Genomic DNA, 25828 nt, shown 5'->3' with positions numbered 1-25828 from the left:
CAGTCTCTAGGTCCATCCATGTCTCTAAAAATGTCCCAGTTTCATTGCTTTTTACAGCTGAGTAATATTCCATTGTATGTATGTACCACATCTTCTTTATCCATTCATCTGTTGATGGACATTTAGGTTGCTTCCATGTCCTGGCTATTGTAAATCGTGCTGCAATGAACACTGGAGTGCATGTGTCTTTTTGTTTTTTTTAATTTATTTATATATATTTTTTGAGGTACACCGAGTTCAATCATCTGTATTTATACACATATCCCTGTATTCCCTCCCTCCCTCGACTCCCCCCCACCCTCCCCGTCCCAGTCCTCTAAGGCATCATCCATCCTGGAGTTGAACTCCCTTTGTTATACAGCAGCTTCCCACTGGCTATCTATTTTACGGTTGGTAGTGTATATATGTCTATGCTACTCTCTCACTTCGTCTCAGCTTCCCCTTCACCCCCCGCCACCCCAAACCTCGAGTTCTCCAGTCCATTCTCTGCATCTGCGTCCTTGTTCTTGTCTTGTCACTGAGTTCATCAGTACCATTTTTAGATTCCGTATATATGAGTTAGCATACAATATTTGCCTTTCTCTTTCTGACTTACTTCACTCTGTATGACAGATTCTAGGTCTGTCCACCTCATTACATATAGCTCCATCTCATCCCTTTTTATAGCTGAGTAATATTCCATTGTATATATATATGCCACATCTTCTTTATCCACTCATTTGTTGATGGGCATTTAGGTTGCTTCCATGTCCTGGCTATTGTAAATCGTGCTGCAATGAACATTGGGGTGCATGTGTCTTTTGAATTATGGTGTTCTCTGGGTATATGCCCAGTAGTGGGATTGCTGGATCATATGGTAGTTCTATTTTTAGTTTTGCAAGGAACCTCCATACTGTTTTCCATAGTGGCTGTATCAATTTACATTCCCACCAGCAATGCAAGAGCATTCCTTTTTCTTCACACCCTCTCCAGCATTTACTGTTTGTAGATTTTCTGATGATGCCCATTCTAACCGGTGTGAGGTGATACCTCATTGTAGTTTTGATATGCATTTCTCTAATAATTAGTGATGTTGAGCAGCTTTTCATGTGCCTCTTGGCCATCCATATGTCTTCTTTGGAGAAATGCCTATTTAGGTCTTCTGCCCATTTTTGGATTGGGTTGTTTGTGTTTTTGATATTGAGCTGGATAAACTGTTTATATATTTTGGAGATTAGTCCTTTGTTGATTCGTTTGCAAATATTTTCTCCCATTCTGAGGGTTGTCTTTTCGTCTTGCTTATAGTTTCCTTTGCTGTGCAGAAGCTTTGAAGTTTCATTAGGTCCCAGTTATTTATTTTTGTTTTTATTTCCATTATTCTAGAGGATGGATCAAAAAAGATCTTGTTATTTACGTCGAAGAGTGTTCTTCCTATGATTTTTCAAGAGATGTTCCAAAGTAATATATTTCCTGACTTAAATATTTTATTGCAGCCTGCTGTGTGCGAGGCATTGTATTATGTTCTTCGAGGGCAATAAAGATGAGTCCAGCGTGGACCCTGCCCTCAGGGAGGTTGTAGGGCTACTGGGAAGATAGTCCTATTAACAAATTGTTCAAGGTGGACTCTGACACATGCCACAGGAGTAGTATACACGGGGAGGCACGTCTGAGGGGGACACTCCCCAGGGTGAGTTGGGGAGTCAACTCAAGGTGATGGTAGTGCTGGAATTGGACGCATTTGGGGGCTGGACCTTGAAAGGGGTCAGGATATGGACATACACAGATAGGACAAGGCATTCCAAGCTGCGGAAGCAGCGTGTAATCCAAGAGTTCCTCTTAGAAGAATTTCCTTAAAATATGTCCGTTAGCAGAAGTGTAAGGGAATGGTGTGTAATCAGGTGTAAAGGGACATTAGGGCCAGAGCGTGGGACTAGAACAGAAGTGGGGGGTGTTTTCTGTAAGCACTGTGGGGAGCCTGTACTGGAAGTCTAAGGTTACTGCCTTTAGACTCCTTGACAGGGATTATTGTAGCTCTGGGAGGTTTTGTCTTGGATTAAAATAGCTGCTTGACCCTGAGCCTGTCTCCTGATCTCCTAGGCCCTCCAGTACCTCATCTGCCAGTCAGAATGGTTGGACTTGATTGATTGGACCCAAGCTTTTCCCACTAAGACCCTTTTAATGTTTTTCTTTCCGGTAGACTCTATTATATATTTAAGAATTCTTTTTAGAGTAAAAATGACTTGTGCTTATTGTAAAAAAAAAAGTCACTAAACAAATAGTTTGAATAATGAATAAGTCCTTGTTTCCATCCCTACCCCCATGCCCACTCCCGTCCCCAGAGTTGAGCGCTGGTCACCATTTGGTGTGAATCCCATATGCCTTCTCTGTGTGTTAACAAACACACATACACATGTATGGAGCTTTCTTTTCTTATTAGAGTCATAGGATTTATATTTGTCAAGTTGCTCTTTTGCACCGAAAACTTTCACTTGAAACTTTCTCCGTGCCAGTACCTCATTCTTTGTATTGGCTGAATAGTAGCCACATGCATTATAGCCAAAACCGTTTTGTCTACCGTATTGCATTTATTAAGAACAAAGTTTTACCGTGCTTTATTAATCAAAGACATACACAGGCACCGATAACACTGAGAAATTCACTGTTATTGGGCCAAGGCTAAAAACTCCATGTTGATCAGGCAGAATAAAATATTAAAAGTAGGGTGGTGGATTCTCTATCTTACCCCAAAGGCCAGGGTGTGGCTGGGGGGTGAGCTTTCCTGGCAGCAGATGAAGTCTCAGGTGGATTCCCATGCATCCCAAGTAGCTCTGATGGGATGAAGAGGAGAGGTGAGTCCTAGGGCACCACTTCAGGGTAGTTTGGAGCCCTCTACTCTCAGTCACCTCTGAGATCCTATACAGCTCCGTGCTTTGGAGGCTGGTGAAAATGAGCCCTTTGTCCTAACTTCTGTTATCCAGTGAGTGCCAGGCTTTGCACCATCTCATTGGTGCCTCTCAGTAATCTTCTGCAGTGGTATTTACTATTATTCCCATTTTCCAGATGAAGAAACTGAGACCTAGGAGAGGTTAGTCATTTAGCCAAGGACCACAGTGCAGGTCTTGAACACAGGCCTACTTGCCTCTGCCCCCAAGTTCTCATGCTATTTGCCATTTCTTGGTGCTGTCTCCCTAGTGCTGGAGTAGAAATGAAATGATGACTGAGAAACTTGGACTAATGTTGGTGATGCTGCCACACCTGCTCTTACAGGTCTCATTTTGTGTCTGTGAAGTATTTCTTCATCTCGTCTTCCTCTTTCCTGGGTCTCCACATGAGGTCATTCTTCCCTATTTATTGACAGAGACATTGAGGCACAAAAAGACTAGATGACATGCCTGACCCACCCAGCAGAGGGGCTGTTCCCCAGACCCAGTGACTTCCTGCATAGCCTCATTCCACGGCGCCCGGGCTCTGTGGTTGCCTGACTGTTGGATTGACAGGCCAGGTTCATATTCAAAGGCATGGGTCCCACTGAGTGTAGCCAACTTTTTGTTCTGCCAAGTAAGGACGTTAACAAAATCCCCAAACACAACAGCAAAACCATACCATCTTCTATTATTATCACTTCATAGAAGGAAAAACATCTTAACACCAAAATACAAGACAGATGCTTAACAATTAAGAGTAACTTTTTAAATAGTATAACTTTAGCTTTAGAAACATTCACCACATTGTCCTTAATTTTCTGCCAGCTTGGTGCAAGCTCTATTATAAACTGTCTTTGGTCCTCCAGGAACCACTCCAAGCTACACCCTGTCATCTCACCCTGAAATATGTCCTGAGCTTAGCTACCCTTTTCCCCCTTTACAGTAGAACAGGATAATAATAATAATTACTCATGGCCTGTGTTTATCTAGCTCCTTTCTAAAGAAAAGTTCAAAGCTGTTTTCTGGACTTTGCCCTATTAATGCTCTTGGCATTGCTATGATGGGAGTCGAGGGGTGGTTGTTATTGTCTCGCCCTCAGCAGCGGGGAAAACTAGGCCAGAGCAAGGAGGAAATATGCCTGTGGCTTGAGACCAGGGGACCAGGGATGGCAGAGCTGTTGCCCAGCTTGAGGGACCGTGGGCCGCATGCCTCTAGGGGTATGTGATCTGTGGCCCTGGCCCAGGGCGTAGGTGGCCTATCTGGGGAGACTAGCACATCCCCTTGAAAAATTCAGCCTTTGAGAGTGAGTCAGTAGTCAGCAGGTCAGGCGTGCCAGGGCCCCGTGGGTCCACTTGGTAGAGGCATTGTAGGAGGTCAACAAAAGGGAGCTCTCTGGTAGTCAGGGAGGCTTCTAGGAGGAGGTGGCTTGAGCAAGGCCCTGGAGGATAGTGAAGGATCTGGATAAACCAAGGGGAAGGGAAGATTGTTCTAGATGGGAGCTTGTGTGAGCAAAGGCAAAGGAAGAACGTGTATTTACAAAAACCAAAGAGAAGTGAGGAAGGAGAATTTGGCTTTGCAGTGTTCCATTTCTCTTTGTTTGCTTCTGAGAGGGCAGTAGATGGTGAGGAGTGGTGGATGCTTCTTCTGGGGTCACAGGTATCCCAGACTCTGATCTCCATGCAGAGAGTCAGGAATAGCACCTTCCTGTTGGTGACAGAGGCTGGGGTGGGAACCAGCGCTGCATCTCCCTGGAGCTCCAGGGACAGAATTGATGCTGTGTGGTGGGGGTGGTGCCCAGAGCCTGTCCAAAGGGGTGGTGGGCTGGCTGAGCACAGACGTGGAGGTGTAGTGGTCTCAGGAGGTGGGAGATTTTAGAGCAGTCTGGGCCTACGTCTAAGGCTAGGACCCTCAGGCAGGGCTGACCACACCTCTTCAGGCCCGGAGGGAGGCCCTGAGAGTCCTCATATGGGGTGGAGATTTGGGTGTAAGCAGCACTTGATCAAGTAAGGGAAAGAAAACAGGTCTGAATGCAGGCACTTAATTCTGATAAGATGAGGACAGTGACCTCATGGGCCTTCACTGTCCTCCTGTCTTCTGGCCACATTGCTGCTGTGGCTATCTCCCTGCAGGGGTCCTGCTTCTGTGGGTGGGGGCTTCAGCTTCAGGGCCCTTACCTGCAGGACTCTTTCCAAGGCCTTTCACCTAGTTATATATTTGTATGTATATGCAGATATAGAGGAGCCCCCCAATTATATAAGCTTTAGGCCCTGCAAAACTTGGCCGAGTCCCTGACCCCTTGCTTGTGTTAAGAACAAATGCTTGTACCAATGGCATTTTTCACAGAACTAGAACAAGAAATTTTACGATTTGTATGGAAACGCAAAAGACCCCGAATAGCCAAAGCAATCTTGAGAAGGAAGGACGGAGTTGGTGGAATCAGGCTTCCTGACTTCAGGCTATACTACAAGGCTACAGTGATCAAGACAGTGTGGTACTGGCACAAAAACAGAAATATAGATCAATGGAACAGGATAGAAAGCCCGAGATAAACTACGGTCAACTAATCTATGACAAAGGAGGCAAGGATATACAATGGAGAAAAGGCAGCCTCTTCAATAAGTGGTGCTGGGAAAACTGGACAGCTACATGTAAAAAGAATAAAATTAGAACACTTCCTAACACCATACACAGAAATAAACTCAAAATGGATTAAAGACCTAAATATAAGGCCAGACACTATAAAACTCCTAGAGGAAAACATAGGAAGAACACTCTTCGACGTAAATAACAACAAGATCTTTTTTGATCCACCCCCTAGAATAATGGAAATAAAAACAAAAATAAATAAGTGGGACCTAATGAAACTTCAAAGCTTCTGCACAGCAAAGGAAACTATAAGCAAGACAAAAAGACAACCCTCAGAATGGGAGAAAATATTTGCAAACGAATCAACAGACAAAGAACTAATCTCCAAAATATATAAACAGTTTATCCAGCTCAATATCAAAAACACAAACAACCCAATCCAAAAATGGGCAGAAGACCTAAATAGGCATTTCTCCAAAGAAGACATATGGATGGCCAAGAGGCACATGAAAAGCTGCTCAACATCACTAATTATTAGAGAAATGCATATCAAAACTACAATGAGGTATCACCTCACACCGGTTAGAATGGGCATCATCAGAAAATCTACAAACAGTAATTGCTAGAGAGGGTGTAGAGAAAAAGGAACGCTCTTACATTGCTGGTGGGAATGTAAATTGATACAGCCACTATGGAAAACAGTATGGAGGTTCCTTGCAAAACTGAAAATAGAACTACCATATGATCCAGCAATCCCACTACTGGGCATATACCTAGAGAACACCATCATTCAAAAAGACACATGCACTCCAATGTTCATTGCAGCACGATTTACAATAGCCAGGACATGGAAGCAACCTAAATGCCCATCAACAGATGAATGGATAGAGAAGATGTGGTACATACATACAATGGAATATTACTCAGCTGTAAAAAGCAATCATCAGTCTCATGAACCATCCTGATGGCCCAGGAAGGTTCCCAGTGGCCACCAACCCCTCCCCACTCCATCCCCTGTGCCCATGAAATTAGTTTGACTACCTTCCCTCAGCTTTCCTGAGTGGTCAATTCCCTTCTCAGTTGTTGGGATCATTTTCTGTTAACGCAGGATTGATACTCCATGGGTTTTCAGATCTTATTTTAAGAATCCACGATTCAGGCCTAACCACTAGTCCTATCAGTTCTCCCTCCTAAATATTTCACAAGCCCATCAACTCCTTCCTTGCAATTATATGTGAACTACACTAGACTTTAATCTCCTCAAGGGCAAAGATTTTCTGCCTGTTTTCTTCACTCATATTGTTTAAGCACTGATAACAGTGTCTAGTACACAGTAAGCACACAAAATACAGGTTAAACAGGTGAATGAAGAAACTAATAGAATTCCATAAATGAATGAGTGAACTAACAAATTCTACACTTTTAAAGCTGGACTCCCAGGCCCCAGCTTCACATCCCTCCTCTCCAATCTCCACACCAAAGCCAGAATACAACTTCTAAAATACAAATCTGACTCTATCATTCCCTCCCTTAAAGCTTCTCAGTAACTCATCATCCACTAGGAGCTAAAATCCACACCCACAGGCTACTCAGGATCTTGCCTCTGTCTCATTTCCTGCCTTCTACACTTCCCCAAACACAACAGTGGAGACACTTTCCGTTTCTCAAATGCATTCTCTCTCACATGTGTTCCCTGGCTAATGCTGTCCTCTGTTCTGATCCCTTCACCTTTTGTTTACCTGTCATTCTCTAACTCCTACTTTGGTAGTTATGTTAATATCACTTTTTCTGACATTTCCTGGCTGGTCCATGCTTTCTCTTCTGAGTTCCTATAGTTATAAGATTACATGGCTACCTTCCCAATAGATTCTGAACCTTCTTTCATTTTGATATAATCCATATCTAGCACAATGTCTGGCATAGAGTAGATGCCCAAGAAATCATCACTGAATTATTAAATGAGCCCTTGGCACCACCATGGGAAATTCAATGAATTTAGAATTAAAAATTTTAGAAATCCTCTAACCCAACCTTCAGACTCCTGGCCTGCCAGTGCTTAGTTTTTCCATCTCAGACAAGTTACCTAACCTGTCTTTGCTTTAGTTTCTTCCTTTGTAAAATGGGGATGATTATAGTACCTCCATCATAAAGTTGTTCTAAGTATCTAATGGATTAATACATCACTTAGGAAAGTTCCCGGCCCATAGTAATCTTTCAATAAAGAGAGACATGGATGGACCTAGAGACTGTCATACAGAGTGAAGTGAGTGAGAAAGAGAAAAACAAATATCGTATATTAACACATATATGTGGACTATAGAGAAATGGTACAGATCAACCAGTTTGCAAGGCAGAAATAGAGACACATGTAGAGAACAAATATATGGACACCAAGTGGGGAAAGTGGGGAGGGTTGGGGGGGGGAATGAATTGGGAGACTGGGATACCAAATTGTACACTCTAAATATATGCGGTTTATTGTAAAAAAAAAAAAAAAGAACAAATGCTTGAACTCCTGAGCTCCAGCCTTGGGCCGAAGCTTCTGGGAGCTTCAGGAAAGAGGAGTCAGGGCCCAGTCTGCAAGCTGCCTCGTCTGCAAGCAGCAGTCTAGTTGGGGGCATAAGAAACACATATGAAACAGTTAGGGACCCATATAAGAATGTAAGAGCCACACATGAGCAGGTGTGGAGAGAGGGGAGCTGTCCACAGGTGCTTGAGGGTTGGGAATCCTTCCTGGAGGAGGCGGGGAGTTTTGAGCAGGGTCTTAGGCAAACTGTTATGGCTCAGTGAGGGAGGTGTTCATCCTTGGGTACCCATTGGGGGTGGGGTGGGGGCTTTGGGGCAGGAGCCTGCTCACGCGGTTCTTGTCCTTTCAGCCGCAGTACATGTGTGAGGCCATGCTGATCCTGGGCAAGCTGCATTACGTGGAGGGCTCGTACCGAGATGCCATCAGCATGTACGCACGGGCCGGGATTGATGACATGTCTGTGGAGAACAAGCCACTGTATCAGATGCGACTGCTGGCGGAGGCCTTTGTCATCAAAGGTGGGTGTGGGCACCAGCCGGGTCTCCCCACCACCGTGCCCAGCTTGTTACACTCCGGCCCCCATGTGCTGGGAGCAGGTGGCAGCTGCAGGGCAGCAGCGCTGTGTTGAGGGTAGTCCTGCAGGGCAACGTTTGGGATACTTAACCCCCGGCAGTGCCCAGATGCCGACTGGCCAGGTGGATGCCAGGGTAACCAGCCATGCCAGCACACGCTGGCTGACAGCAGGTGCCAGGCCAGATGTCAGGTCAGAGGACTCGGGTTCCTGCCCTGGCTCTGTCGACTACTAGTTACCTGACTGTGTGCCCTTGGGCATATAGCTCTTCACCTTTCTTGGCCTCAGGTGATTTATCTGTAAGGCGGGGTTGTACTACCTGCCCTCAGAAAGTTACCATGAACAAGAGGAATCAGTTGTGTAACCAGGTTGAGAAAGGCTTAAAAAATGTGCCACCCGTCATCAGGCTGGCACTAGTGACTGACGTAGGCTACAGATCAGGTGCTCAACAGCACAGAGCAGCCTGGCACTCCTCAGGTATTTGCTGAGCACCTACTGTGAGGAGTCCAGGGAGGCAGTGGTGGGATCCTGCGATGGGCAGGTCACAGCCAGTTGCCAGGGTGAGTGGTGCTGTGGTGGGGAGCCAGGCACACAGGGCCAGTGATGCAGGAATTTCATGCTGGGGCTGTGGATGCCCACCTGGGGAAAGAGTGCCCTTGAACTGACCCTAAAAGTGTTACATGGCAGTAAAAGCTCTCTCCTATACTTTGTGCTTCAGGCTCCTTCGGGTATCCTTGAATCCTGGGATCACAGAACCTGAGGGGTGGTCCTTGGTGGCAGTGAGGTCCCAGGAGCCTCTCTGTCCAGACCGTTGCCAGGAATCTTGGATGTTTGATCATCTTTTTATTCTAGTACAAACCAACCCCCAGAGAAAAGTCTAAAAACACATGTGGCCCTGTGGGGATTTGGTGTCTGGCACTGGTAGAGTATTTGTTACCTTCTTTTCTATTGTAGATGGGGACATTCTCCCATCTACAGGGAAACTGAGGCCCAGAGAGGGGATGTACTTTCCCCAGAGTTACCCAGAGATTTGTGGTGGAACCAGGATTGGAACCTCCACTGTCTGACATTGGCTTTGGACTGTGAATCCCCACTCCCACACCTCTTTCTCTTTTGTTTGGGTCCTGGGAGGTTGGCTCTGACATCTGTGCAGGGCATAGCCTCCTTTGACCGTGGCCGGTGGGGCTTCTTGAGAGCTGTTTGTCCACCCCGGGTCCCTGGGTCCCTGGGTCCCTTTCCACATTAAGAGACTGTTCACGCCATCCTGGGAAATCTGCTGAGATTTTCACCCCAGACAGACTGGTGCCCATCTGGGATGGTCCAGTGTGTGGGGTCTTCTCCCTTTGCTCTCTTGTCCTCTTCTCTGCACCCCCAGTACAGGCTGGTCTTGGCGGTGATCTTCATTTGGCACTTGGGTCTTTCCGGCCTCTTGGAAAACACTTCTGCCACGGACTCCCCGAACCTAACACCCTTCCTTAGGGCTCCTTTCCGGCACTTTTTCCTGTAGACCTGGCTCGATACCTACTGCTCCCTGTCTCCTGCTCTCTACTCTTTCCAGCACGCCTCCAGCTTCTTGGGGGAACACAGGCCCGGTGGTCAGAGGTGCTGCAGGGGAGGTAAGGAGCCGGGTGTTCCTGGCGTGGGCTGCTCGGTCATGGGCTGTGCTGGCTCCCCGCCCCCCACGGACTGCACGTGGCCTCCCACTAGCCTGCCTCCTCTCCGCCTGTCCTCCCTGTCCTGTCGCAGTGCCTGTACCCTGCTGCTCGGCATGCTGAGGTTCATCTGACCCTGCGTGTGCTTGAGACTGTGCACGTGGCCTACAGGGTGTGCATGATGTTCATTTTCTTGGGTTTGGGGGGACCTGGTGGGGTTCCCCATACAGAGAGTAGGGGATGGGGATGGCTGGTCATTGGTTCTGACTCCATTTATGAGCATGGGGCTTGTCTTAGTCTGCTAGGTTGCCATAACAAAATGTCATAGACTGGGTGGCTTAAACAATAGGAGTTTACTTCTCACAGTTCAGGAGGCTGGGAGATCCAGGATCCCTGTACCAGCCGCAGTGGTGTCTGGTGAGGGCTCTCTCCTTGAGTTGCAGGTGGCCGCCTTCTCGCTAGGTCCTCACACCACCTTTCCTCCATGGGTGCTCATGGAGAGATCCCTCTCTCTTTGCCTTCTTATAAAGCCACTGATCCCATGATGAAGACCCCACCCTCATGACCTCATCTAACCCTAATTACCTCCCAAAGGCACCATCACATATCAGGTTAGAGCTGCCACATATGAATTCAGAGGGACACAAACATTCTGGCCATAAGAAGAATGGTGGCAGCAGCATGCCAAAGAGTTCGTAGAATAATAATACATATTTATTAAACCCTCGCTCCATGCCAGGTGTGTCCTCATTCAGTCCACACAGTGACCCCGAGTAGGTGTTCTCTTCATTCCCGTGTTGCAGACCAGGAGTTATGAGTAGAGAGGTGAAGCGACCCTTGTGGATTTCACTGGAGCTGGCAGAGCCAGGATTTGAATGCAGGCAGCCAGAGCTTGTAAACACCCCATGTTAGTGCTGCTTAGAATTCTAGACTGAAAGGAAACATAGACATGATCTAGGCCAATTCTCAGGTTATAGATGAGGAAACCTAGGCTGGCAAAAGTGAAGCAACTCACCCAGACGTCAGTTAGCTTGTGTGTGAGCCAAAATGCCCGGCCCCCAGGCTGCCTCTTTTCAGGCTCTGTCAGGTGCCAGGTGGCCTCCTGCAGGAGCCTGAGGTACCTGCTCCCCAGCACTTGGCCTGGCCAGGCCGTTACATTTCAGCTTATTTACCATCTTGCATTGGATTCTGCTCCTTGGTTTCACCTGGTACCTTCCAGTGGGGCAGGGAGTTGGGTTCTCAGGCACACCTGGCTCCAGGGAGGAGGGTGGGGCCATGTGTCATGGTGGGAGGAGCCTGAGTGGCCAGGCCTGGAGGCTCAGTGCGGTGTCTCAAGAGCAGGCTCTAGGTCTCTACCCCTAAGAAACATAAAAACACTCAACGCACACGCTCTCCCCTTTCGGAACAGAGGGACTTGGCAGTGTGTCCCCGGGGGGTCACTCACAAGGACTGGGCGTTGCTCTGAAGTGGGGGGGACATGGATTAGACCAGAAGATGCTTTCTGATTCTCAGGGAAGGCTTCAGACACCATCACAGGAGCTTGAGAGAAGGGAGCAGTTGAAGCAGCCGTGGATTTCTCTTGCCTAAAGTGCAGAAACATTGTATGCACACACGTATATATTGGATAAGGGGATACATCAACCTCCAGCTTCTCTAAGGGAAAAAACACTATTGTCTATGTCAAGTTTCTTCAGAAAAAATATGAAAGTCACAGATTTTTCACTAAAATAGAAAAATAAAATAGCTTCACTTCCCTGTCTGAGCAAACTGTCCCTCAGTATCACATCTGGGCTCAGACTGACCTGGTCCTGCCAGAAGTGGAGGACTGGATTTTAGGACCTTGTATTGGCACCTGGGAGGTGAGCTGGGCCCTGCTGGAGCCTCTGACTTTGGAGGAAGAACTGCCCCTCCCCAGGTCCTGCCTCCAGTTCCTCCTGGCTGCCAGGTTGATGCGTCTGCCACTCAGAAATAGGCTTGTCCCATGGCCAGCTGCTCCCACATCACCTGCTGGCCCTGGGCAGAGCTGAGGGCCCTTCCCCTGCCTATCACAGTCCTCCAGTTCGTCCCTCCTCGTGCAATCTTCCAAGCTCCTCTGGTGTACCTGATGTCGATGGTATACCCAGAAACATGAGGCGTGCACCCTTCCCCTCTGGAACCTGAGCATGTGATTGGGGGCGGAGGGTAAGGGTGCAGGATTATCACATGTGCACCACCCAGGAGCTAGTTAGGAAAGTAGATTCTCAGGCCCCTCACCAGACGTATTGAATCAGAATCTGCATTTTAACAGCATTCACAGGTGACGTGTATGCATCTTACAGTCTGAGAAAAACTGCCCTGGAACTCTTGTTTAATAAATATTGATATTTCTTGGCTAGTGGGTTAACTTTCAGTGGATCTCTGTAGAATGGGAGGGAGTTGTGCTCACTGTATGGATGGAGAAACTGAGGCTTGCCCACAATCGTGCAGCCTGTGAATAGCAGAGCTTGCACTGGTGACCAGTGGTTGTCTCCCAAGCTTGAGTCCTGCCCGTGACAGAGGACCCCTCCAGAGGGGTAACCTCCGAGATGCATTCGTACAGATATGGAGGGTAAGGGAGGCACAGAAGCCCTGAGAAAGGAGAGTTTCCTGGCACTTACTGCAGAGCCTGGGGGCCGGCCAGGAGGGAAGATGGCTTTCGGCACTGTCATTCTGACCCTGAGGGTAGCCCAGAGGGGGCCCTAAGTGGGCCTGGGGACGTGAGGGACTTTAGCCTTTAGACTTTAGTAGGAGCTGCAGCCTCCGGCGAAGCCCTGCCTCACTGTCCCTCGGTTTTTTTTAGTGAGGAAGCAGCCCAGGGGCAGTGGTGTCTGGTGGGTGAGTTGTTCAGAAAGTTTGCTTATATGTTAACATCAGTTACTTTGGTTCAAAATGGGAAGTCTACCCCCTCCTGCCTTGTCCTCAGGTCCTGCAATGGCCCTGCTGTGACTTCTGCCAGCCCACTGCCCCCTGGCCAAGCAAGTCAGCCCCGGGGAACAGCCCTGGGGAAGGAAATGATCCCGGCTTATTCCAGGGTAGAAGATAGATACCTGCTTTTTGTCTGGCTTTTTGTTTTTTTAAAGTTTCCTTTTTTTAAAAAATTATAGTTGATTTACAATGTGTTAATTTCTGCTGTATAGCATAGTGATTCAGTTTGTTCATACACACACACACACACACACACATTCTTTTCTATATTCTTTTCCATTATGGTTTTTCACAGTAGGATTTTGTTGTTTATCCATCCTATATATGATAGTTTGCATATGCTAATCCCAAACTCTCAGTCCTTCCCTCCCCACCCCCACCCCCTTGCAACCATAAGTCTGTTCTTTGTGTCTATGAGTCTGTTTCTGTTTCATAAATAAGTTCATTTGTGTTGTATTTTAGATTCCATGTATAAGTGATATCATATGGTATTTGTCTTTCTCTTTCTGACTTACTTCGCTTAGTACGATAATCTCTAGGTCTGTCCATGTTGCTGCAAATGGCATTATTTCATTCTTTTTTATGGCTGAGTAATATACCATTGTATATATGTACCACATCTTCTTTATCCAGTCATCTGTTGATGGACATTTAGGTTGCTTCCATGTCTTGGCCATAGGGAATACAGTAGTGCTGCTGTGAACATAGGGGTGCATGGATAGATACCTGGTTTTTTTTTTTTATCTTTATTGGAGTATAATTGCTTTATACTATTGTGTCATTTTCTGCTATACAACAAAGTGAATCAGCTACATGTATACATATATCCCCATATCCTCTCCCTCTTGAGCCTCCCTCCCAACCTCCCTATCCCACCCCTTTAAGTCTTCACAAAGCATCAAGCTGGTCTCCCTGTGCTCCGTATTAGCTTCCCACTAGCCATCTATTTTACATTTGGCTGTGTGTCGATGCTACTCCCTCACTATGTCCCAACTTCCCTTCCCCCCGGTGTCCTCAAGTCCATCCTCTATGTCTCCATCTCTTTTCCTACCCTGCCACTAGGTTCAGCAGTACCATTTTTCTAGATTCCATAAATATGTGTTAGCATAAGGTATTTGTTTTTCTCTTTCTGGCTTACTTCACTTTGTATGACAGACTCTAGGTCCATCCACCTCACTATGAATAGCCCAATTTCATCTCTTTTTATGGCTGAGTAATATTCCATTGTATTATATGTGCCACATCTTCTTTATCCATTCATGTGTTGGTGGATATTTAGGTTGCTTCCAAGTCCTGGCTATTGTAAATAATGCTGCAGTGAACATTTGGGTACACGTATCTTTTTGATTATGGTTTTCTCTGGGTATATGCCCAGTAGTGGGATTGCTACCTGTTTTTGATGACACCACCCCACCACCATTCTGGTTGGTTTGGGGGAAACATATTCCACTTACTTTGTATTAAAAACAATCTAGAATAATTTGATGTCAAGGCCCTTCTCAGAAGGCCTGCCCACAGCGCTCCCCACTCTCACAGAGCTGTGGACAGAGCCCTGCTCATCTCATTACGTGTGCTTGAGGCTGTCAGCGCGTCTCCCCATGGAACTTGAAGCCCCTCGGGGATGGGGTCATTTCTTCTACACCCCCAATCTTCTCTCCCTCTTCTCCCTTCCCTTTCTGGAACCTATGTTTCTGATAAATGAGGTCATTCCTGGTGTCCACGTGATCTAAAAAGTTCTGTCCCTTCACCTTTTCCGTCCTTGCTGACCAACCCCTTTTCTGCACGTAGATAGCGCCAACACTCCCTTCAGACACAGTTCAGTGCCTCCTCCACCAGGAGGCCTCCCTTGGTTGTAGCTGCAGCCTACAGCATTCTCTCCCTCCATCAAGTTCATTCGACCTTGGCCCAGTCTCCCCAGTTAGAGGTCAGTTTGCTCCTCCTGCCAGGGGTCTGGCATCTTGTCATTATACCCTTCAAGGTCCTGGCCCAGCTCCCACAGGAGAGGGTAACATCTGCCAGCATTTGATTCAGCAAGTGCCTGCTGGGGATGCCAAGATGCACCGCTAGGGTCCCTCCTCTTGAAGGAGGGGCGGGCAGGTGAGCAAAGCTCGCTGCTGGTGTGCTGTGGCTCTGGGAGAAGCAGCCGCTCTGGGGGAGGCGCGCAGCGCACAGTGGCTAGCACAGCACTGATGACTCATCAGCCACCTGGTGCCGCTCTTTTCTGCCCCGTCCCTGGATTGACAGGCCGTCGTGTCAGTGAAGTCTGCCGTTTGGGAAAAGCAGGAAATGGAAACACCCAGAGGTGGCGGGTTTGTAGCTTACTCCCTTGGCCTGCTGGGCAGGACAGCAGACTTGCTGCCTGGCCATGGTGTCCTGACCACGCGGCTGCCCCCAGTTCTCTTCTGTGGGCAGCTCTGCCTTGACACCAAAGGGGGGACATTTGTGAATCCCCTCTGGGCTTGCAGCTCCTCAGCTGCTCACTTCTAAGTAGGAGCATCACAACTGGGATGACCTCGTGAGCTGAGCAGTCTGAGGCCTTGTTTGGGGTCTGTCTGGCTCTAGAACTCCCTAGTAATAAGCCATCTGGCACTGGCATCAGATCATCTCCATGGGCCAGAAATTGGAGCCAAAGACTGTGTTAATGAAGTCCTTGGATGTAGATCCAGGCCTAGAAGTTTCTGTCCCTCAGCACCAGCCGTGGGGCCCCTCTCAGCCCCCCAGCTGTTAGTTTAATGGGTAAGCAAGGGCTGGGCTGGGGGTGCACGTACGCCTTGCCCCCAAGCTGCATCTGGCCCTTTAGCAGCACATGAGAGCCACAGCGGGGTTCTTCGGGGTGGTGGTGGGGTCCTGGGGGATCAGGCCTTTCCTGGGCCCCAGGCTTAGCTCCTCATAGGGTCCAGTCTTCCTGCCTCTTCCAGCACCAACTTCAGCAGGAGCAGAGAATTTCCACCTCTAATTGTCTGATTTGATTCTCAGCCGTCTCTGTTGTCCACAGGCAAAAAGGGCCCATTCGCAGAGCTGTGTCCTTCCAAAGGCTACTGGGAATGCAGCTTCCTTTTCCGTAGGTCTTACTGTGGGCCCGAACACAGGCTGGTTACCCTGAAATTGTTCTACCAGATAGCCTAAAGCTCCAGCCTTTGCAGCTCAAGGTCTCACCTCAGGACAAAATAGGCTGCATTTCATTGGCATTGCTGCCACCTAGTATCTGGAATTCCAGTTTCTTAGCTGAGAGATGGCAAAATCCTCACTCCCGTGATCCGACCTCAGCTCAGCCAGTCCTAAACTTCAGGAATTGTCCCTCTGACATCATGCTTCTAGGGATTGGTTTCTGTATAATCAGATTACGGTTTAATGACGAAAATGCAACCCCAACTAGCTGGAAAAGCAACAACCAAAAGGGGGAGGGACTGGAAGCGTATGGGCCTGTATAACTAGTAAGTCATTGGGGCAGATGGCATCAGGCATAGCTGGATCCAGGGACTCCATGTGTTGCAGTCCTTCTCAGCAGCTCTGGGTTTATGTGGTCCCGCAGCCTAAACGCACAACCCAAAAAGGAGAGAGTACCTTGGGGAGGGTTCTTATTGACCTGGTTTGGTCTCATGTCCACTCTGGAACCAATTTAAGTGACCAGCATCTAGGTTGCTGGTTTGGTGCCTGGGGTGGGATTTCCCCACTTGAATCTTGTGGTCTGAATTGGAGGAATGGTTCCTCGGAGGAAAATCAGGCTCCTGTTACCAAAGTAGGTGAAAGGTATGGAGGGCAGAACCCCAGAGTTCAGACAGAATTGATTCAACTCAGGTTACATCAGTAGTGACCAGGTGAGGATTTGAACTTGGCTTTCTCTGATTCTGGCTTTGGGCCTCATCCCTGATGCTTAGGGAGTACTTGTTTGACTGAAACTGTTCCAGAGAGGGAAGTGAGTGAGACCCAGCTATCTGTGGGGCCTTCCCAGGTGAGCTGAGAGGTGAGGCTGAACTTTAGGGGAAATCAGCTGCAGATGAGTGGAAGAGGTGCCTTCTAGGTAAAGGAAACATTCAAAGGGAGGCCCCTGGGAAATGGAGATGGCTTGTTTGGATTGGGGTGTATTCACACCTTTCGGAGCTAAGAGAGGGGTGTGCATGTGAGGGACTGGGAAATGAGGGGGCATTGAGAGCCCGGCAGGAAGGCTCAGGATGTCCCTTTTGCTGGTGCGCCAGACCTTTGGCCCTAGGTAGCCATATGTGAGCCTGTTTCCCGTAAAACTGGGTTCATCTGTTGCCCAACATGCTGTCTGGGTCCATCTGGAGCAGAGGGCTCTGGGCCCTAGACTAGGAGAAGCTTTTGCGGATCCAGGTTACAAATTGTCCTCTTTTCTGTTGTTTGGAGTCCTCAGGGGTAGCCCCAGCTCTGACAGACGTGCAGGATGCTTCAGGGCGTGTTCTTTTGACATCTCAAGCCTCACCCAGTTCAGCCCCCAAAGCCCCAGTGTCTTTGTCCACCTCTCGACAAACAGCTCGCTTCTCTCCTCCCGCCTGTGCTGCTTCTGTTTCTCTGGCGCTCGCTCGGTGTGGCAGTGAGGTGAGCAGTGACCCCTCATTTCTCCAGCCGTGAGCCCTGCCCTGAGCCCTATAGACCTAGTTTGGGCCTGGTTATGAAGACCAGTGCTGCCCTGGGTTTCAGCCTAGCCAGCCCCTTTGTTTCTTGCTCGCAGCCCAGCACCAGGGAGGCCGCTCTGGGCGGGCTTGTCCACCAGCTGACCGATAGAAGACCTGCCTGGCTGTGGAGGAAAATGCCCCCTGCTTCACCCAAAATACTGCATGGGGATGCTAAACTGTGAAGGTGCTGTGAAAAGTAAAAATGTAAAAAACATTAAGCAGCTGTGACAGTTATGATCTGCGAATTCCCTTCTTACCCCTCAAGATTTCTCTCTCTCTCTCTCTTTTTTTTTTTCCCTGTTCTTTCAGCCTCTGAAACCCCCAGCTCTTCTGCTCTCTCCTGGGATTGTATGGCTTTAGTAAAACTTTCAAAAATAAAAGAACACCAGGCTGGCTCCTAAGGCAGGATATGGTGGGATATTTGGTTTGGGGAGTTGTTTTAGTCCTGGTATAGCAGGAATTAGCTGTTTATTTTGGCTTCCTTCTCAAAGGGGTGTGGGCCGTCGGCCTTGTGGGGAAGCGGGTCAGCGCTTCTGGTGCTGCTGCCCTGGCCCCAGACTGTGGTCCATGGAGTGAGAGTCTGGCCTCCAGGTGAAGAGGAATGAGCAGGCGAGGGTATCTTGGAAGGAGGCGGGCGTCAGTGGTGTGCTTACCAAGCCTTCCCTGAGGTTCTGCCTGGGCTGCGAGATGCGAAGGAGGAGGAGGGTAAGCAGACTCACAGGAGGGAGCCCATGCATGTGGCTGGAGGGGTGAAGCTGGTGTGGTCTCCCCGCATCTTCTCCTGGCAGCCCGTTTCTCCATCGTTGGAGGCCACCCCAGAGAGTAGTTCCTGGAGGCACGGAGTATGGACTGCGCTTTGAGGGGCGCGTCTGAGAAACCAGCACCGACACTAGGGCCTGTCCCTGCAAGGGTGGACAGCTATAATTCAGCCATTGGATACACACGTGAAAGGCAGGCCCCTGTAGGCTGGCCAGAAGCCTGAGATTTGGGAACCCCTGGTGGGTCACCGAGGGTAAGGAAAGATGCATGGAGTCTGGCCCGAGAGAACAGATGGTGTTGCAGCCAGAAGACCTGGATCTAGTTGGCACTTTGAGCTGAGGGGTGTTGGAAGGAATCTCTTCTCCCTGAATTAGATCTCTCATTTGTCATTCTAGGGAAGGGCTAAACCCCTACCTAAGAGGTCATTGCAAGCATCAGTGTTTTCTGTGTGTTCTGTTCTTTATAATACCATCTAATTTAATTTTCACAGCCACCCTATGAGGTGGGCATTGTTAGTGATCTTATTTTGTGTTTGGGGAAACTGAGGCTTAGATCTCTATAAATATTTTGAGGTATATCCTTCCAGTCTTTCTTCCTATAGGTTTATATGTTTTAAACAAAAATAAGTTCATACAATCATATATTTTATAACTTGTTTTTTGAAGTTAGTATTTTATGAACTAGCTTCCAGTATACATCTACATCACCACTAAAAGTAGCATCATAGCATTTCACTGTAAGAATCTATCGTAGTTTAGCAAGCTTGTCTTCTTTTATTTGAACCTGTAGGTTAAATCTCATTTTTTTTTCCCCATTATAAACGATGCCGTACTGGATATACTTGAAGCGAAATTTTTGCTTTTTTTTTTTTTGCATACTTTTTTAAGGATAAATTTCTAGAAGCAGAGTTACTGGATCAAAGTGCATGCACTTTTCAGAGACTTTGATACAAGGAGTCAAATTGTCTGCTTTTTTTTCTTCAATTTTTTTAAGTGGTAAAATATAGCAAAATCTAGCATCTTAACCATTAAAAAAATTTTAGCTGTGGTAAAATACACATAACAAAATTTATTGTCGTAACCATTTTCAAGTGTACAGTTCAGTAGTGTTAAGTACATTCACATTGTTGTGCAACCCATCTCCAGATCACTTTATCTTGCAAAACTGAAACTCTGCACCCGGTGGACAGCTGTCCGTTCCCCTCCCTCAGCCCCTGGCAGTCACCATTCTACCTTCTGTCTCTATGAGTTTAACTACTCTAGGTACCTCATAGAAGTGGAATCATAGAGACTTTGTCTTTTATGATTGGTTCGTTTCACTTAGAATAATGTCCTTAAGATTTATCCATGTTGTTGCACATGGCAGAATTTCCTTCTTTTTTTCCTTTTTAAAGCTCTTTATTGGAGTATACTTGCTTTACACTGTTGTGCCAGTTTCTGCTGTACCACAAAGTGAATCAGCTGTATTTATACATATATCCCCATATCCCCTCCCTCCCACTCCTTCTTTTTTAAGGCTGAATAATATTCCATTGTGTGTGGATATACATTTTCTTTATCTATTCATCCATCATTGGACACAGGGTGCTTCTGCCTTTTTGCTGTTGTGAATAAGGCTTCTATGATCGTGGATGTCGTACACGTATCTCTTCCAGACCCGTTGTTCAACTCTTTTGCATATATACCCAGAAGTAGAGTTGTTGGATCATATGATAATTATGTTTTTAATCTTTTGAGGAATGGCCAGACTGTTTTCCATAGTGGCTGCACCATTTTATAGTCCCGCAGTTGCCCACTTTTGAGTGTGATTTTTCAGAGTTCTTCCCAACCTTGCCTTAAGGCTTCCTCCCTGAGGGCTGAAGCATTGCCTTGTGTTTCTTCCTCCCCTCGCTTTCCCCACCCCCACAGGGCGTACCCCACTCGAGTGCCCTGTGCTCTTAGACCAGCTGGGTGGGCAGGAGGGAGGGGTCCACTCATCTGGAAAGTTCCGTTACAGAGGAAGAATCGTGCTCTCCATCTCCACGTCCAGGGCCCAGGGCTCCAAGGGCGGGGCTTCTTGGAAGGGCTGCTGTTTGGGATGTGATGACTCACGGAGACGGATGAGGCCGGGACCAGCCTGGGTGTTGAGCTGGCTGTGCCAGGATCTGTTTGCCTCTAAACTGAACGTTCAGAGGTAAAGAAAAGGCAGGCGCGCCTCTTGAAAGGGGACCTCCCCTGGCTCATGGAACTGAGCGTTTTCACAGGAAGGTCCCTCTGCCAGTGGGAGTCCGTAGGCCGTGTGTGGTGCTTCGAGACAGCCCCTGGCTTCCTGCCCGCTCGGCAGGGCTGGGATCCACTGGGATCCTTTGGGGGAGGCTCAGGAGCAGCCCGTCTCCATCGTGGACCTAGTGTTGTGGTCTGGCCACTTGGGCAGAAACCCATACACAGGGCAGAGCGTGAAGGAACCCGAGGGTTGGAGGCCCCGCTGGATTTCCCATCAGATACTTGTGGACAGGAACATGGACCTTCATGTGACTCAAAGGGCAAATAGAAGGCGAAGAAGCCTCTTTTTGTGGGTGGAACTGAATGACTGGACTGTGACCCTCACTAGGAAGAGCTGTTGCCAGCTCCAGGAACCTTTTCAGTCCTCTGTATGTTGGAAATTATTTCGCAGACCACCATCTCAACAACTATAGCCCCTCTACTTTGATCTTCATTAGTTTTCTGGAATCATAATTGCTTCCTTTAAAAAGGGAATATATTTATTATTTTTAGATATATTTTTATACAGTGCACAGATCTGAAGTGTGTAATTCGATGAGTTTGGCAAGTATAGATACCCATGTACCAACACCCCAATAAAGACAAAGAACATTTCCATCAGCCCAGAAAATTCCCTCAGGTCCTTTTCCAATGGATCCCCTCCCCAACTCCACCCCAGCCAATGACTGGTTGGTTTCTGTTAGTATAGATTATCATTTTGCCCTTTTTTTGAATGTCATATAACTGAAATCATACGGCCTGTACTTTTTGATATCCGGCTTCTTCTGTACAATGTAAGTTCTGAGAGATTCATCTGTGTTGTATGTATCAAGAATGTGTCCTTTAGTTTATTTCTGAGGTGTATTCCATTGTATAAATATGCCACAGTTTGTTTATGAATTCTGCAAGAACCATTTTTTAGCTGGAGAGGGAGAAACCCTGCTGGCCTCTACACTTGGCATGAGTGAACGTGTGCATTCATCTGTGCGTCCACCCACTCCCTAAGCACCAGGCCTGCTCTCGCTGGCTGCAGAGATGACCAGAAATGGGCAGAGAGGATGGTTACAGCGTAGGGGGAAGACATACGCAAAGGAGACACAGCTAAAATGTTCTGCTGGCTCTGAAATCAGGAGACTTAAGAGGCCTTCGGAGGAGAGGTGGTTTTGCTGTGAGCTTTCAAGGAGGATGGAATTTAGAATTATCGGAGAAGCACGGCGGAGAGGCTCCTGCTAGGAGCAAAAGGAATGAATGAACTCACTGCTTTGCCGTGGCCAGCCCACCGGAGGCTTGGGACTGGCAGCCTGAAGCTGGTCCATCCCAATTCTGGGCCCAGAGGTGGGGCAGGAGGGACCCCAGGCAACAGCACATCTCGGGGGCAGGGGGCACAAGGATGTGTCACAGGAGACCCTCTCTGTGCCCTCCTGCTGTCTGCACTTGGCTTCCAGGCCTGGCCCTGAACAGATTCTATGTCCTGCCGTCCTGCGGGGTGCACAGCTCGCAGGAGAGCCTGGGCCAGCACGGGCAGCGAGCAGAGAGCAGCCTAGCAGAGAGCAGCCTTCTCCTGCCCCCTTGCTGTGTCTCCTCCAGGGCTCCCTCTGTTCCTCCTCCCCCCTTCAGTCCCCTCCTGGTCATGAGTCATTTGGCAGGAGGCACATTGACAGTTGGTGACCCGAGTGTGTGTGTTGAGCAAGGGCCTTCACGGTCTGTGCCCGCCTTTCCCCAGGCCGAGGCACCCCGACCTTTGGACCTGTTCACACCCCAGCCTGGCAGAGGGCAAGGCCACTGAACCCACTTGAGTTGGGATCTAGCCAAGAACAGCAACAATTCCTTACCTTGTGTTTGTAGAGTGCTTTGTACTTTGTCAGGCACGACCAGGCTTGTCCCTTCAGCCCGCCGGTGCTTGCTGAGTGCCTCCTGTGCTCCAGGTGGTAGAAAGGTGAACGTGATAAGGTTGATGCCTTTAAGGAGCATCCAGCCTGGCTGAGCAAACACGTAAACAAAGAAGTATAAGACGTGGTGGGGCAGGAATACAGAAAGTGTAGACCAGGGCCCAAGGAGAGAGTGGCTGGTTATCCCAGGGTGTGTCGGGGGGCTCTGTAGAGCAGGTGGCACTCAGTGGCAGGAGGTGAGCTGTAATTTTGGGTGGCCTCTGGGGGGTGGGGTGCGGGGTGCATTCCAAATGGGAGGAGCAACCTGAGCACGGTCAGCATTTGGGAGCAGGAGGTTGGGTGTGGATGCAGCAGGTATGGTGTCGTAGCCAGCTCAGGCTGCGGGAACGAAGCACCACAGACTGGGTGGCTTACACCCAACAGACACTTATTTCTCGCAGTCCTGGAGGCTGGAAGTCCAAGGTCTAGGCCTCAGCATGATCAGGTTCTGGTGAGAGCCTCTTCCAGGTCGCAGGCTGCCAACTTCTTGCTTTGCACGCACATGACAGAAGGGCCGAGGGAGCTCTCTGGGGTCTCCTCTATAAGGACAACGAATCCCTATCATGAGGGCTCCATCCTCAGGACATAATCACCTCTCCAAGGCCCTGCTTCCTCATACCATCACCTTGGGCATTAGGTTTTCAACATATGACTTTCAAGGGGACACAAACATTCGATCTATAACATATGGTGAGAGACAAGGCTTGGAAGGTGACAGGGATGGATCTTGGAGGGCATGGTATGGAATGTTAGGAGTTTGGACCTTACCCTGTAGGGCCCTTGGAGGGTTTAAAGCAGTGGAGTTTTAGACGTGTCACCCTGGGGTCCGTAAGCAAAATGGATGAGAGTGAGACTGGAGGCAGGGAAGCCAGCTAGGAGGCCGAGGTGGTCATCCACTCAAAAGAAAAAGCTTGAAACAAGGAGATAAGAGAAGGGAAGGGGAGGGGAGGCTTGAAATGGTAAGGGCTTGGTCATCAGCTGGATGTTGGGGCCCAAGGGCAGGAGAGAGTTGAGGAGTCTCTTCTTACACCTTCCTTCAGTCAGTTCGTCTTGAACACCTTCAGCATGTAAAGTACTGTGTGAGAACGATCTGGATTCTGCCCACTGAGAACCGCAGTCTAGGACAGGAGTCTCTCGTCAGGACTGAGTTGCAAAAGACAGCAACACAATTTAAGTGGACTTTGACCCCTCCCCTCCTTGAGAAAAAGTGGGGGAAGGGGTTTATTGGTGCATATACTGGAAGGTTTCGGGGGGTGGGGTAGTGCTTCAGGCAACGTGTTCAAACATTGTCTTTAGAAATCTGCCCTTTTCCATCATGTCTCATCTCTGCTCTGTGTAGACTTCGTTTGTTTTTTTTTGACTGAGTTTATTCAGTCTTTTCACTGTCTCAAAAAAAAAAAAAAAAAGCAAAAAACAAACAAAAAAAAACCAGACATAAATATAGTTGTTTCCCTTTACAACTTTCCCTTCTTGGTTTCTTATAGTTTCGGGTTTTTTGTTTTGTTTTGTTTACTTTAGAGCTATGCTTTTATATTTTAAATTTTTTTAATTTTGGTAAAAAAACACAATATAGACTATACCATCCTAACCATTTTCAGGTGTACAATCATGTTAATGACATTCACGTTATGTAGCTTCGTTTTCAGGCAGGCTTTCCCAGACATTTCCAGGCTGGCCTCTTAGCAGCTTAACAAGCCCAGTGGAAGGGGTAAGAATCCTGGGACCGGGTCTTCTTGGCTTAGACCAGGCCACATGCACAACCTTAGCCAGTCACTGTGGCACTGGTGGTGGGTCAGCCTAGATCACATGCCTGCCCTGGAGGTGGGGCAAGGTCTTCGTCTTCTGAACCACGGTGGGGTTGAGGCTGCGAGGTGAGTGCTCAGAGGGAAAGAGAGGTTCTGCTGCTGCTGAAAGAATGGGACGTGCTTGCCAGGGACGCAAAAACAGCAGGTTCCACTGCAGGCACCTGGGATCTGAGCGCATAATGTAGGTGAAGTAGAAACTGTTTGGTTCCATGGGAGGGGTGCATATAAATGCTGTGTAATCAAGCATCTACCATGTGCTGGGGACTGTGGCAGTCCAAAAAGACTCATTTTGCCTACATTGAACTACTGGGGGAGAGCACCACTCCATGATGTAGGCACGGTGAGTGCCTGGGCAGGGGTCTCTTCTAGCAACTGGGAGGAGGGGTCAGGATTGCTTCCTGGAGGCGCTGCCTCGAAGGCCAGGCAGGAGCTGGGCGTGGGGTGCCGCTAGAGTGGTTCCCCTCATGGGGCATGGGTGCCTGCTGTCTGCCCACCGCTTGATCCCAGCCGCTGCTAATACCATCCTCGCTTTAGCCGCCTCCTTCCCCTCCCAGGACCTCCGCCTCCCACTGGCTGCTCCAAGGTCTCCTCAGATGAGCCCACTCTGGGCCCCTGGGAGGGGCCTGGAGTTGGTGGGCCCCCTGAGCAGGGCAGGTCTGAGGTGCTCCCCTCCTCCTGCAGGCCTCTCCCTGGAACGCCTACCCAACTCCATCGCTTCCCGCCACCGCCTGACCGAGAGGGAGGAGGAAGTGATCACCTGTTTCGAGAGGGCCTCCTGGATCGCTCAGGTGTTCCTGCAGGAATTGGAGAAGGTGAGCTGGGAATCATAGCCCCATGGTCATCACTGCCCTCTATTGAGCACCTGTATCTATGCAAACACCTCCCCTCCTCCCCCCCCCCACCCCCCGCCGCTAAAACTGTAGGTCACGCTTGTGCAAATTAGAAAAGAGGACCCTCCACCTGCCCCGAAGATGCTCTGCTTTATCCATTGGAAACGTCGTTACAGTATCCTGATTCTGTTAGCATGAAACTCTACTGCCAGAAAACAGTTTTAATAAATAGACGCCACGCCATCTGCGAGTGGCTGGGACCCCCCTTGGTGAGCTCAGCTTGTACAACCAAAAATGTGACAGCCCTGTTTGTGTCTGTTGAGTAGGTATTATATTTATCCCTGTTTAATACAGAGATTTAGAGAGCTTCAGCCATTTGCCCACTACTTTTCCCTTGGAAGGGTGCAGTCAGGCCGCTCCTTGGGGACACTCTTCCCAGCTCTCAGGTGC

At 48.5% G+C, this 25828-nt stretch overlaps 1 protein-coding gene across 3 annotated transcripts in view; it reads left to right on the top strand.

Moving 5' to 3' along the window:
• The window catches only part of TTC7A (tetratricopeptide repeat domain 7A), a 122709-nt gene that overhangs the window by 9066 nt on the left and 87815 nt on the right, over positions 1 to 25828 (top strand). For 2 of the 3 annotated variants that reach the window (XM_057740788.1, XM_057740789.1), the window contains exons 3-4: positions 8366 to 8534; positions 25230 to 25360. In XM_057740788.1, the coding sequence (XP_057596771.1) occupies positions 8366 to 8534; positions 25230 to 25360 (300 nt within the window). Of the gene's footprint in view, positions 1 to 8365; positions 8535 to 25229; positions 25361 to 25828 lie in introns of those variants that run through there. The other variant, XM_057740790.1, reaches the window with a different exon arrangement.

The sequence above is a fragment of the Hippopotamus amphibius genome, chromosome 7 (genome assembly GCF_030028045.1).
Source record: "Hippopotamus amphibius kiboko isolate mHipAmp2 chromosome 7, mHipAmp2.hap2, whole genome shotgun sequence".
In the NCBI taxonomy this organism is placed as follows: Eukaryota; Metazoa; Chordata; class Mammalia; order Artiodactyla; family Hippopotamidae; genus Hippopotamus; species Hippopotamus amphibius.
Note: the sequence above shows the minus strand (reverse complement) of the source record. Positions and strands in the feature narration are given on the sequence as shown.